Below are 14,022 nucleotides of genomic sequence, written 5' to 3'. Positions count from 1 at the left end.
CATGTTCGATCCAAAACAAATCAGAGGCTTGAACCCAAAACTAAACAGATCTTGAGGGGTTTACCCATCTCTAATATTGACATGTCCCACCAAACTTTGCATCATAGAATTTTCCTTTAGGCTGGAGACACATACAAGGCCGCTTTAACCATGGTGGTGGAGCCCAAATCCAACTCTATCTGTAGGCTTTTTTATGCTTCATTAAAAGCAACAGTGGGGGAGAGGCATGCAGACATGAAAAACAACAGCAATGGTCATTTGGAACCTCTCAGGTGCTTTTTCAGGCTTAGTATGAACTAAGCTTGAAAAAAGCACCTGAGAGGTGCAAAACGATCGTCACTGATGTTTTTCATCTCTGCATGCCTCTTTCATACTGTTGCTTTTAATGAAGTGGAATAATGGTGGCGATGGGTGAAGGAGGAACTTATCAAACCCTTTTAGGCCCACCGTGTTAAAACAGTCCTGGTCACTAAGGGCAAAAAAAAAAAAAAAAAAAAAGCTGGTGGCAATTGATCATAGTAACATAGTATCATAGGTAATTTGTGGATAAATGCTCAAAAAACAAAAACATAGAATAAAATGCAGAAACGCAAAAAAGTTATAAAAATGAAGGATCCCTCATACATTTCAGTGTAGACTATAATGGGGTGCACTAAGTTTCCCCCCGAAAAAATGCTTGCATATGGTTTCTCTCTGCATTCTTCAAGCGGAATCGGAGACAGAATTCCTGAATATAGAGCGAGCGCTGGTGAAAATACAGCCTGATAGGTGAGGGATAGGGTTGAGCAATCGGGATCGGAAAAGATCAGATTCTGTTTGGCAATCGAGTAAATTTCACGATCGCAATTGGAATTCTGATCCCGATCTTTCCCAGCGGGATCGAGGTCAGAGGTTATCTCAAGATCGGCTCAACCCTAAAAGTGACTTTTCCCATAGAGAAGCATTGACTAGGGTTGAGCAATCGGGATCGGAAAAGAGCAAATTTCACGATCGGGATCGGCTGGAAAATTATCGGAAATCGGATTTTAAAATCGATCCTGAAATCTCAAGATCGGCTCAACCCTAGTGAGGGTCCCAGCAGTCAGACCCCCCACCAATTTGGAACTGACGTCTTATCCTATGGAGAGCTGGATAACCCCGTTAACAAAACTTTCCGTAGAGGTCACAGTTGTCAGGACTCCGCCGATCTCAGCAGCATTGATTCTGCAGCTCCGGCTCCATTGTTCTTCCATCCAGCTATGACTATTACGGGACAGCTCCAGCTCCTCGTTGCGTTAGCCCAGTTGGCGTCAATGCTTTGGCTTCATCTATCACACTTTGTTTCGCACACTTATCATTTTGTCATGACAGAGCTCAATTGTATTTTGACTGTAATGATATCAGTCATTTTTGGACGCCGTCGCATTGTTCCTATCTGGCTGCACTAGATCGCTTCACACATGGACGGCCAGCGAGCGCCACAATATGACAACGTCTGTTTTTCCCTATTTGTGCTTAAATCAACATGATATCAAGCGCTCGGCTTAGGCTGATTTGTAGGGTCGTCCGCCGCGTCTCTTCTCTTCGCTGCCATGAGTGATTTGATTCTAGCCGGTGACATTTGACGTTGACATTGTACGTGACCTTACTGTATATGAAGAATTCACAGCACTGACACATCCCATAAGTATCAGGCATTCAGATGTAATAGAACTTGTGAAGTTTATTACATGGAGTGGATGAGATTCGTGGATCGATGGGAATGAACATTTTCAGACCAGGACATTGGAGCATGTTCAGATGGCGCAGATTTGAGGAGCCGCAGCATATTACACCTCATCCGAACTTACTCAAAAGTTGGCTGCATATGTCATAGGCTGTTGTTCAGTTGGCAGGTATTCCTTTCATCCCACTCATACATATTGTATGCACACTCAGCTTCAACCCGTCAAGGCTACGTTCAAACAAGGAAGATTTGTTGCAGCTTTTCGATGAGTATAATGCACCAAAAATCCACTGCAAATTAAAGTGCAACTGAATGGGGTTTGCAAACTCACCTCTTCATACTGCAGGAAAAAAATCTGCAGGAGATAAGGACATGCAGCCAATGCAATGTGTGAAATCTGCTCAAAATCTGTTACAAAGTCTGCAGGTAACACATGTTTCTCACAAGCAGCAAAATCTGCTGCTGAAAAGCTCAATAGCTATTCCTCCTGACAGCTCCATACACATGCATTCTTGGTAGGGTTGAGCCGATCTTGAGATTTCAGGAGCAATTTTAAAATCTGATTTCCGATCATTTTCCAGCCGATCGAGATCGTGAAATTTGCTCGATCGCCAATCGGGATCCGATCTTTCCCCATCCCGATCGCTCAACCCTAATTATATATTATATATACAGTAGGGTTGAGCTGATCTTGAGATTTCAAAATCCGATTTTTGATCATTTTCAAGCCGATCCAGATCGTGATCATGAAATGTTCTCGATCGCTGATTGGGATCCGATCTTTACCAATCCCAACCGCTCAACCCTAATGCTTGGTTCTACTTAATGGGAATGTGTTGCCAATGGAGAAAGCGGAGTAATCTTCCTTCATCCAGTCCTGGCATGTGCAGCCACTTTGTTCTAATGTGTATTGGAGCCTTTAGACTTTAGATATTTCAGCCCCACTAAGGAATATAGTTCAGAGGGCCAACGAGGATTGTAGTTATAGGGCTGAATCTGGACCCTGAGGGAACCCCAATGGTACCTCTGCCACATAAATGATCCCATTATTCTATAGGGAACATGGTAGGTAGGGGCCCTATTAAAGTTATTGCACCAGAGGCCCAGGAGCTAGAAGTTACGCCTCTGGGGTCAATCTTTTAATGGGCACCAACCTTGCATAGATCTATAATACTGGCAATAAATCAGAGAACAAATATTTCCTTTTCCTCTTATCAGCCTCCTTTCCTCTTTGCTAAACTGAGTTTCACTTTGACAATTCTGCAATATGTTTTTTGAGGTGGACAGCACATCATGTAACTCAGATTGCACGTCTATAATACTCTATAGAGAAGATAAGGGGAGTGAATTGACTGTGCAAGAGATAAGAGAAGACAGTCAGGCTTAGTCTGATGCTGAAGATAAATCAGAGCTTTCTATCACAACCAAAGTACTGTATTCACATCAGTACAGGACAGTGTTTCTCTGTGTATGTCCTGCATTCAGTGCCATTTGGAGGGAGAGTCCTGGAAATGATGATATGGTCCCCACAGATATAGCCCTGATCTCATCATCATCCAGTCTGTCTGGGATGGCATTGGAACAAGCCTACATCCACAGAAGATCTGTGCTTAGTTCTCCAAGGTGGTGGCGGGGACAACCTCCCTGCCCAGTTCTCCCAAAAAGTATCTGCATTGATGGTGCCCCCATAAAATATACCACTATTCTAAATGACACAAGGTAGGTAGGGGCCACATTGCAGATTATACACTGGGGCCCATAAGCTTCAAGTTACACCTCTGACTATACATGAATGTGATTTTGCTACCCCTGACTCAATTTCTTGTTACTGTCCTTGCAAGATTTCAGATCATTCTGCAGCTCGCTGTCAGGCTATGAGAATTTCTGGACTAATGGATGCCAGATTAAAAGAATTGTGCTATTTTCCTGATGATAGATGAGTCCCTGGGGTGTAAAGTAAGCAGAATAAGTCGATTTTCTCAGCCATTAAACAACAGCTGAATAGAAATTGGCCGGCACTTTGTGTTTTGCCGTTACATAACAAAAACAGCTCTTATTGGAACCATGGTGTAAACCACAGCAGCTCCAGCGCTCCTACCTCCTCTGTGTGCAGGAGCTGCGCCCGCGCGCTTATTGTTTTCATGCTTTGCAGAATTTGCTTCCATCACATCGATCAGTGCGGTCAACAACGTGTCGCTTATTAAATATCCGCATATCTTCCGATCCCCATATCTTCCATCGCACAAGGGACTGGGGGTCAACTACTTAGTCTTATCGCCATCTTCTTATTCTTATGCAATTTTTTCTATTTTTTTTTTTTTCAAAAACATCTGCAACTTGACATATAAGTGTAAGGGAATAGAACTTGATGATGACGAGTCCTGGATAGATGGGATTATTTCTGTCTGAAATATATTACAAAAGAAATGAGCAAAGAACCAAAATGACTCAGCAGAAGCGTGACATAATACCCCAAGGGTTCAGTACAGAATTGGTAAGTGGGCCGCACCTACCATGTGTCACTTATAATACCAGTCTATTCTTACAATATGTGCCATGTAGGCTTTGAGCCCCTTCGTGTACAAAAGCCAAAGAACCTGCTACATCTGCACTTCCTATAGCCAAGCCCCTGAGGAGCACAGGAGGAAGGGAACTTATAGATATTCCATAAAAGTCTTATGACTAAGGGCCAAACACAGGTATGAGTCCTTAACTTCCAAGGACTCCTCTAAGGAAGAATGAACGTCCACATGACAGCCCACACTGGTCCAAACTGGTATTTAGCAAAGCACATTCCTCTGCAGGTCTTTTATTCCTATTAGAGATGAGCGAGTAGTATTCGATCGAGTAGGTATTCAAAATACTCGTACTCGATCGAGTACCACTCGCTATTCGAATGGAAAAATTCGATGCAGAACCAGTGTTGATTGGCCGAATGCTATACAGTCGGCCAATCAACGCTGGTTCTTCTCCTACCTTTAGAAGTCTTCTCCGCGCAGCGTCCCCACGGCGTCTTCCAGCTCTGAATTCACTCTGCTAGGCATCGGGCCTGGGCAGAGCCAACTGTGCATGCCCGTGCTACAAGAAAATGGCCGCATTGACTCTAAGCAGCCATTTTCTTGTAGTGCGGGCATGCGCAGTCGGCTCTGCCCAGGCCCGATGCCTGGCAGAGTGAATTCAGAGCCGGAAGACGCCGCGGGGACGCTGCACGGAGAAGACTTCTCGGAGGATCCAGCCCAACCCTCACTCATGGACTTGGTAAGTTCAATTTGATCAAACGTTGCCTATCCCTGAAACGAGCATTTTTCCCCCATAGAGTATAATAGGATTCAATATTTGATTAGAGTAGTCGAATATTAAGGGGCTACTCGAAACAAATATCGAATATCGAACATTTTACTGTTCGCTCATCTCTAGTAATAACACTGGAAAGACGTAAGGACATGTAATTGATAAAACGTATCATAAAGATAATATCAATAAATAAATTGGTTTTCTCTTAGTCGTATATTTGTAATATTTTATGGATTTGGTTGTTACCCTGAATCTGCTCCACAATGTGCGGATAACAATTTCTACATCTATATTACATCATGTATCTTTTGATGTGTAATATAATCTTGACTTAAAAGATTATTATTTATGACCTATTTTTGGGAGTGGAATTATTTATGACTCTCTTTCTTATTAAATTTCATTTCTAATTAAGTGAAAGTAATCTCATTACTAAGAAATGGACCATATGTATATAGGATTCTACAAATAATTTCATTAATGGGATTCTGCCAGGATGTGTGCACAGCTCCATGTGCCCGCAGAGCCTGCCTTAAAGAGCAATACCCCCCAACCGGACACATCCATTTTCTTTCTCATAGGGGAGAAATTAGCCCCAGGTCAGGAAATTACAATATTTTATGTAACGATTCTCTGATTTGGTCAGTCACTAAATGTTATAATGTGTCTAAACAATAATCTTATCACAAAGTGTCTCCCCTCTGGGACCCTCAGCAAGTAGTTGGTGCCTTTAGGGAAACCTGGTAATAAGTGTTCAATTTCCCTGCAGCACCTCCACAGGTGAAATGAAGTATTACACATTGTCCATTCATATCAATGGGTTCTCTATGTAAAGCTGGACAGGACGGAGAGATCCTCTTTCTAAAGGCTCTCTATCCTGACCAGGAGATAAGGATCCTAAAAAGGGGATCTACTTAAATTAAAGGGGTTGTGTAAAGTTTTGTAGTTATCTCCAGGGGCGTAGCTACCAGGGTAGTAACGGTAGCGTCTGCCACAAGGCCCAGGACATTAGGGACCGTTACTTGCTGGAATAACTCCAGCAGGTCACAGTCCCTATTTACTTACCATATCCTCCGCAGAAGGGGAAGCACCAGCGGCCGTGATCAGAAGAGGAGATCGGTAAGTAGACTGCAGACCCCAGGGATAATACTGTGTGCAGCGGCCACTATGGGGGATAATACTGTGTGCAGGGGCCACTATGGGACATAATACTGTGTGCAGGGGCCACTATGGGGCATAATACTGTGTGCAGGGGCCACTATGGGGCATAATACTGTGTGTAGGGGCCACTATGGGGGATAATACTGTGTGCAGGGGCCACTATGGGGGATAATACTGTGTGCAGGGGCCACTATGGGGGATAATACTGTGTGCAGGGGCCACTATGGGGGATAATACTGTGTGCAGGGGCCACTATGGGGGATAATACTGTGTGCAGGGGTCACTATGCGGCATAATACTGTGTGCAGGGGTCACTATGCGGCATAATACTGTGTGCAGGGGTCACTATGCGGCATAATACTGTGTGCAGGGGTCACTATGGGGCATAATACTGTGTGCAGGGGCCACTATGGGGGATAATACTGTGTGCAGGGGCCACTATGGGGGATAATACTGTGTGCAGGGGCCACTATGGGGGATAATACTGTGTGCAGGGGCCTCTATGGGGGATAATACTGTGTGCAGGGGCCACTATGGGGGATAATACTGTGTGCAGGGGCCACTATGGGGGATAATACTGTGTGCAGGGGCCACTATGGGGGATAATACTGTGTGCAGGGGCCACTATGGGGGATAATACTGTGTGCAGGGGCCACTATGGGGCATAACGCTGTGTGCAGGGGCCACTATGGAGATAATACTGTGTGCAGGGGCCACTATGGGGCATAATACTGTGTGCAGGGGCCACTATGGGGGATAATACTGTGTGCAGGGGCCACTATGGGGGATAATACTGTGTGCAGGGGCCTCTATGGGGGATAATACTGTGTGCAGGGGCCACTATGGGGGATAATACTGTGTGCAGGGGCCACTATGGGGGATAATACTGTGTGCAGGGGCCACTATGGGGGATAATACTGTGTGCAGGGGCCACTATGGGGGATAATACTGTGTGCAGGGGCCTCTATGGGGGATAATACTGTGTGCAGGGGCCACTATGGGGGATAATACTGTGTGCAGGGGCCACTATGGGGGATAATACTGTGTGCAGGGGCCACTATGGGGGATAATACTGTGTGCAGGGGCCACTATGGGGGATAATACTGTGTACAGGGGCCACTATGGGACATAATACTGTGTACAGGGGCCACTATGGGACATAATACTGTGTGCAGGGGCCACTATGGGGGATAATACTGTGTGCAGGGGCCACTATGGGGGATAATACTGTGTGCAGGGGCCTCTATGGGGGATAATACTGTGTGCAGGGGCCACTATGGGGGATAATACTGTGTGCAGGGGCCACTATGGGGGATAATACTGTGTGCAGGGGCCACTATGGGGGATAATACTGTGTGCAGGGGCCACTATGGGGGATAATACTGTGTACAGGGGCCACTATGGGACATAATACTGTGTACAGGGGCCACTATGGGACATAATACTGTGTGCAGGGGCCACTATGGGGGATAATACTGTGTGCAGGGGCCACTATGGGGGATAATACTGTGTGCAGGGGCCTCTATGGGGGATAATACTGTGTGCAGGGGCCACTATGGGGGATAATACTGTGTGCAGGGGCCACTATGGGGGATAATACTGTGTGCAGGGGCCACTATGGGGGATAATACTGTGTGCAGGGGCCACTATGGGGGATAATACTGTGTGCAGGGGCCACTATGGGGGATAATACTGTGTGCAGGGGCCACTATGGGGGATAATACTGTGTGCAGGGGCCACTATGGGGCATAATAGCGTGTGCAGGAATGTAGTTGGCGGGGGGGGGGGGAGATTGGCTCGGATGGGTTAGGGGGGTGAGGGGTGGGGGTCTTTTATAGTCAGGGGGTCCCATGTCAAATGTTCGCCTCGGGGTCCAGCCATTCCTAGTTACACCACGCAGTTATCTATTGTCAATAGCATAGAGGAAAACTATGATGGAAGGGGCTTGACTGTTGAGATTCTGGCCAATTCCAAGATTAGGGGACAGGTTCTACCATGATAATAGAGCATCAGGGTGCGTGCTCGGCCTAGCAATCCATCAAAACAGGAGAACATGTTGTCAAGATTGGCGGGGGCTCCAGAGAGTGGACCCCACTGAACATGAAGTTATCTCCTATCCTATTGATAAGCAATCAAAACTTGTTAGAGCCTTTAGCTTAAACTTTATAATGATAGATAGATAGATAGATAGATAGATAGATAGATAGATAGACAGACAGACAGACAGACAGACAGACAGACAGACAGATAGATAGATAGATAGATAGATAGGAGATAGATAGATAGATAGATAGATAGATAGATAGATAGATAGATAGATAGGAGATAGATAGAGACAGAGAGAGAGAGACAGATAGATAGATAGATAGATAGATAGATAGATAGATAGATAGATAGATAGATAGATAACATAGATGGATAGAAGAAAGAAAGAAAAAGAAAGAAAGAAAGAAAGAAAGAAAGAAAGAAAGAAAGAAAGAAAGAAAGAAAGAAAGAAAGAAAGAAAGATGGATAGATAGAGACAGATACTTTCACAAATACACATCAGTCCCTCAACTTTAAAATTCATTGTATCTGTTTTATTAAAAGAACTTTCCGCCATCTCCCTTACAAGAAAAACATCGGCTTTGGCTAAAATTAACTCTGCATCCAGTAATGTGGCCTAGAATGGAATAATTATTAGCTACTTTTATATCCCATGAAACAATGTTTTATTTCAGGAAAGTAATAAGAATCTTCTGATTGTGGTTATTTTGATTGAGTCGTAGAAGAAAATACGGAAAGCAAGTGATTTCATCGGTTTTTTTTTTTCTTCTTAATTTCAAACGGGAAAATGATTAGAAATTAGATTTTCACGGCCAACATATCTAAGTGGCCTGTATTTAATTCTCCGCTTCAGAGAGATGTGAGACTACAATGAGCCGAGGAAACAGGCCCGCTAATTATTCCTTCTTTAGGTAACAACTTTTTATTCTCAAAGGGGCCTAAATTTGTCAACATGAAGAATTAACCCCCGATGAAGTGTCGGAACGTAAACTAATATGTCCTATTGTTGTTTTTGCAGGATTGTCTTCAACACCTCTACGAACCTTATGTCAACACAGAGCTTGGGGATTGTTTTTGGACCGACCCTTCTGGGATCGGAGAGTGATTCGGGGAACATGGCCGTCTGCATGGTTTATCAAAATCAAATTGTAGAGCTTATGATATCCGAATTTGATGCCATCTTCTGTTAATCTGAGCTCAAGGCAAGGACATTTTAGTCAATATTTAGCACAACAGTAGAGACTACAGAGTCAACCCCTTTCTTTACTCCGAGGCCCCAACGCAATATCTGCAATGTTGCCTCCAACTGCTGCACATCCATTATAGTACTAGTCTCCTCTACATAAATTCTTCAAAAATACTTGGTTTGGCCAAACCTGAGATTTTTGGGGCTCCCACAATTTCATTTTGAGGCTGCCCAAAATTCATTATTATACCCTGGGGTCTCTTCAGATCCCAAAGTATAATAATTGCAGGGGCATAAAAATAATAAATAGTTCCTTCACCTCTCCTGGGCTCCCTCATGTCATCCTGTGTCCATTCCCTTGTGTCTTCCGGCTTCTTGGGTGAACACTGAGACCCAATCCCATGGGATGAGTTAACGTCATGACTAGGGTTGAACCAATCTTGAGATTTCAGAATCGTTTTCCAGCCGATCCCGATCGTGATCGTGAAATTTGCTTGATCATCGATAGGAATCCGATGTTTTCCAATCCCGATCGCTCAACCCTAGTCAATGCTTCTCTATGGGAAAAGTCACTTTTAGGGTTGAGCCAATCTTGAGATATCCTCTGACCTCGATCCTGCTGGAAAAGATCGGGATCGGAATTCCAATCGCGATTGTAAAATTTACTCGATCGCCGATCGGTATCCGATCTTTTCCGATCACGATCGGTCAATCCCAGTCATGACCCTTGGGACAGTTCAGTGTAACACTGGTACCAAGGACCAAGGGAGCTTTTTGAGTCACCCGGTGCCATACACCTTATATAGTAGTGTTCTGAATTCTCATTCTGATCACATTTATTGCTCCCATATCTTTCCCCCATACACATGCTTATGAGTGCATATGTGAAGGGGAATAAGATGCCAGATACCTCTAAGGAGTTATTCACCCTTAGAACAAAAGATTGAGCATATCAAAATCCAATCTGTCTGATCCTGGGAAACTTGGTCAGTCAGTCCCACCAGAATCATGTTTATGGCCAGTTTTACGCTCTAGTGTATGGAAGCCACTACTATATCTGAAGCCCCCATATAGTATTGGTTTAATATGTTTTAAGAAGATGTAGGACCTTTTCTATGTCCTCTGTACTCTGGAGGGTCACTTTAAAAATTTCTGGTAAAAGAAGGATGGGACATGTTGAATTTCAACATGCCTGATCTTTTATTTTCGTAGTAATAAGTATCTAGCAACATCTACCCAACAGCTACAGTATCTAAGGTATATGGCCAACGTTACTGGTATATGGCCAACTTTACTGGTGTATGGCCAACTTTACTGGTCTATGGTCCACTTTACTGGTGTACAGTCCACTTTACTGGTTTACGGTCCACTTTTCTGGTGTACGGTCCACCTCACTGGTTTTATGGCCAGCATTACTTGTGTGTTCATTGCAATGACTCTCGGAGAGCTCAGTCACCACTTGGGATCTCACCTTATATGTTTGAGAGTTGGAGATTTCTAAATTCTTCAACTTGAATTACATTTTCATCATCGGGGTAGAATTTTTCACTTTTTATCATCTGGTACATTCTATGGTTCTCAGACGGGTGCACAACATTTTTGTTTTTTGTATAGTGGTTTTATAGGCTCTTGAAATGTCTTATTGTACAAATGAGAAGCTTTTTTACAGAATTGTAAATGTCTGTGCATACTGCAGGTCATGAATATAATAAGCACAGAAGTGATGGATACATGTATGAAATGCTTTTGGGTGTTTCACGGCATCATCTTCTGTGACCTATCATGCGTTTCATATTGTACGGGAACATCTAGCCCCATTATTGTGTTATGCAGTTATATATAATAGCAAAATTTGCTTTTGTTTTGTATTGGCTACCAATAAAGAATATGTGTTGAAACTTTTTGGAAGTCCTTAAAAAAATAAAATACACTAAAAAAAAAATGACAATAAATAATCGGGAATATCTCCTACACATAATCTCCAGTGGAAGGAAAGTAACTGGCTAATATGTTCTGAACGGAATCGGACGACCTCAAGGAATATAAAAGCAACTGCAGATACTCACCGATATTTTTGTGGCTTTGCTGTGATCCGGGTTCCTGGAATGGCTCCTCACATACAAACAGTGGCGTAACTAGGAATGGCAGGGCCCCGAGGCGAACATTTGACATGAACATTGAGACTGACTAATGCTGAAAAACTACCTCTGTAGGATCTTAGAAATACATGTATGTTTTACTAGTACAGCATTTAAATTTATAGAATGAGAAGTCACACCCCTGAGTTTCTTAACTCCGCCCTAGACGAATGTAACCCTCACATTAGTCTTTGTACAATGTGTCTTGTGTCCCGTTCCAAATTAGAATTATGCCACACAATTATGGCACAGGAGACAGGTAATCATATAGCAGAGATTGTTTGCTTTTGTGATACCGTATCTATCATATTTCCTAGACTATGTGGTTTTCTAACTCCTATGTTTTATTCTATAGAGTGGCCCAAAGCTCTGGACACCTGAATTAAAGGAAAAAGGTGGCCGGGTACAACTCCATCTTGTGTGTGGCATGTTGTTAGAGATACATATACATACATAGCCCTATTAGATACATATGTCACATGCACCCCTTCCCATTTGAAAAAAATCAGCTTTCCAAGATGGCGGCTTTCAAAATGTTTACCATGTTGGACACTGCTCCACACATTTTGCACACTGGATGGGGTCCCAACTACACTTTTCTATTTGTTGAAGTTCCGGGCCCCAATGCAAGTTCTAACAGGTCCCACCCCCGAGCATGTACCATTTATAAACCCAGTGCATTCTAATGTGGTAGATGGATCCTTTGCACCTCCCGAGCTCCAGGTCCTGTTGTAATTTCCTCCGCTGCACCCCCAATAACTTCGCCTCTGTGCACATTCCTATGCAAACAAATATTATTTTAAAAATCAGGAAATTGTGAGAAGTTTCTCATATTTCTCTGTCTAATTGTACCATTATTAAGTGTAATTACGTGTGGCTAATTCTTGTCATTGAGTTTCTAATAAGGGGAGTTTAATTAAGGATATCATGATAGAAACATTTAGCAGTTTGCTCAATAATCTCTTTTATTGAATGGGTTAATTAAATCGCATTTACTTCGAAATGATCTTCTTTTTCCAGATTATGAGATATTTATAAGGAAAATTATACATTGCCGAGCTTTTTTTGAAGTTTTGAATGAGGAAGTGTACCTGTCCTTTACCATTATAGAAGCCGTGCAGTTTTCGGTGTTGTATACATTTAATGGGTCGTGCCATGAATCACAAGCAGAGAGCCATGGGTAACAGAGAGATCACCTATGTTATAACCTTAGTGCTCCTGCACAGGCTGGACTATCTCTTTGAGAAGCAGAAGGAAAGCCTATGTCCAGCCTAAATGGAATCCCTGTTTTCTTCACTGAGGATGCTGCAGAAGCTGTACTGTATTCCATTGAGCACACATGGCTAGCAGAGCCTCACTAGAATGATGTGCACAGAACTATTTTGCAACTTAGTGCTATTAAAAGCAGATAAAAGTCTCTGTAAAATGCATATTTAGTTTACTTATTACCATTTGTATTGATGGCACAACTTCATTAAACTATGAGACCCTTAAGTGTGACCAAAGACTTTATGGTTGGCACTGGCGGTACTGTGCAGGTCCTTCTGGGGACCTTGCAGGCTGGTGAAGCTAGATTAGGCGGGCCTTGGAATAAAATCTTTGACAAACCCTGAACTATTGTACATTGTATGATTATAGTGCAAGGCCTTTAAGATGAATAGAGGTCAGGTCAACACATTGGTCCCATGGTCATGTTCCTAAAACTATTCCTGAACAAGACAGGGGCTTTATCCTACTGAAGGAGGTCATTGCCATTACAGTATAGAGCTGCCTGAAAGGATGTACACAGTGGCGTAACAAGTGTCTTTTGGCCCGGATGCAAAATTTTGTCCGGGCTTCTCCCAGCACCCCTAATATTTACCTTGCCTGACCTTTCCTGGGCATCCTGGCTCTGGCTGTCTTCAACATCTTTGACCATCTTCTCAACATCCCGGGTGAGGTCTGTGATTGGTCCTCAACGGTCACGTTGGGGTGCACTGACGTCATTACCATTAGGCTAAGGCCTAATCACAGGTATCAGTCACGAGACGGAAGAGCGCTGGAGAGGACTCTGAGCCCAGGAGAGGTGAGTATAATTATTTATTATTTTAAGTCACCTCCCCTGGACTAGTATGTATAGTGGTCGGGGAACCAGTCATAGTTCTACGGAGCCCCAGCCATCTCCAGCTGGCCGTGGGCCCACATACCTTGCTGGGCCCAGTTGCAGTCACATTCCCTGGGACCATAATCATTACGCCCTTGGATGTACATGTAGCGTCCCACTGCCTGCACTGGTAAAAGACTACATGATTGTATTTCTTGTCACTAGCATTTTAAAGGGTTTTTGCATCTAATGTAATATGATAACTGTGTCTTTAATGGAACCTACCCCTTGGCTGGCCCAAGAGATGGTACGATAGATTGCCATTGGAACCACCCATAGAATAAATCTATACTTGGAGTGTTTCCCTTGTACCCAAGAAAAAGCACCCTTTACATGGTTTTGGATCAGT

At 43.5% G+C, this 14,022-nt stretch overlaps 1 protein-coding gene across 1 annotated transcript in view; it reads left to right on the top strand.

The window, feature by feature from the left end:
* Positions 1 to 9,553, top strand: part of ARHGAP15 (Rho GTPase activating protein 15) — a 381,433-nt gene extending 371,880 nt beyond the window's left edge. Inside the window, exon 14 of the mRNA XM_075284535.1 lies at positions 9,225 to 9,553. Coding sequence (XP_075140636.1) covers positions 9,225 to 9,396 — 172 coding nt within the window. The 3' untranslated portion in view covers positions 9,397 to 9,553. The remainder of the gene's footprint in view (positions 1 to 9,224) is intronic.
* The last annotated feature ends 4,469 nt before the right edge of the window (positions 9,554 to 14,022 follow it).

The sequence above is a fragment of the Leptodactylus fuscus genome, chromosome 8 (genome assembly GCF_031893055.1).
Source record: "Leptodactylus fuscus isolate aLepFus1 chromosome 8, aLepFus1.hap2, whole genome shotgun sequence".
Taxonomy (NCBI): Eukaryota; Metazoa; Chordata; class Amphibia; order Anura; family Leptodactylidae; genus Leptodactylus; species Leptodactylus fuscus.
The sequence above is the reverse complement of the archived record's forward strand: the minus strand, read 5'-3'. Positions and strand labels throughout refer to the sequence as shown.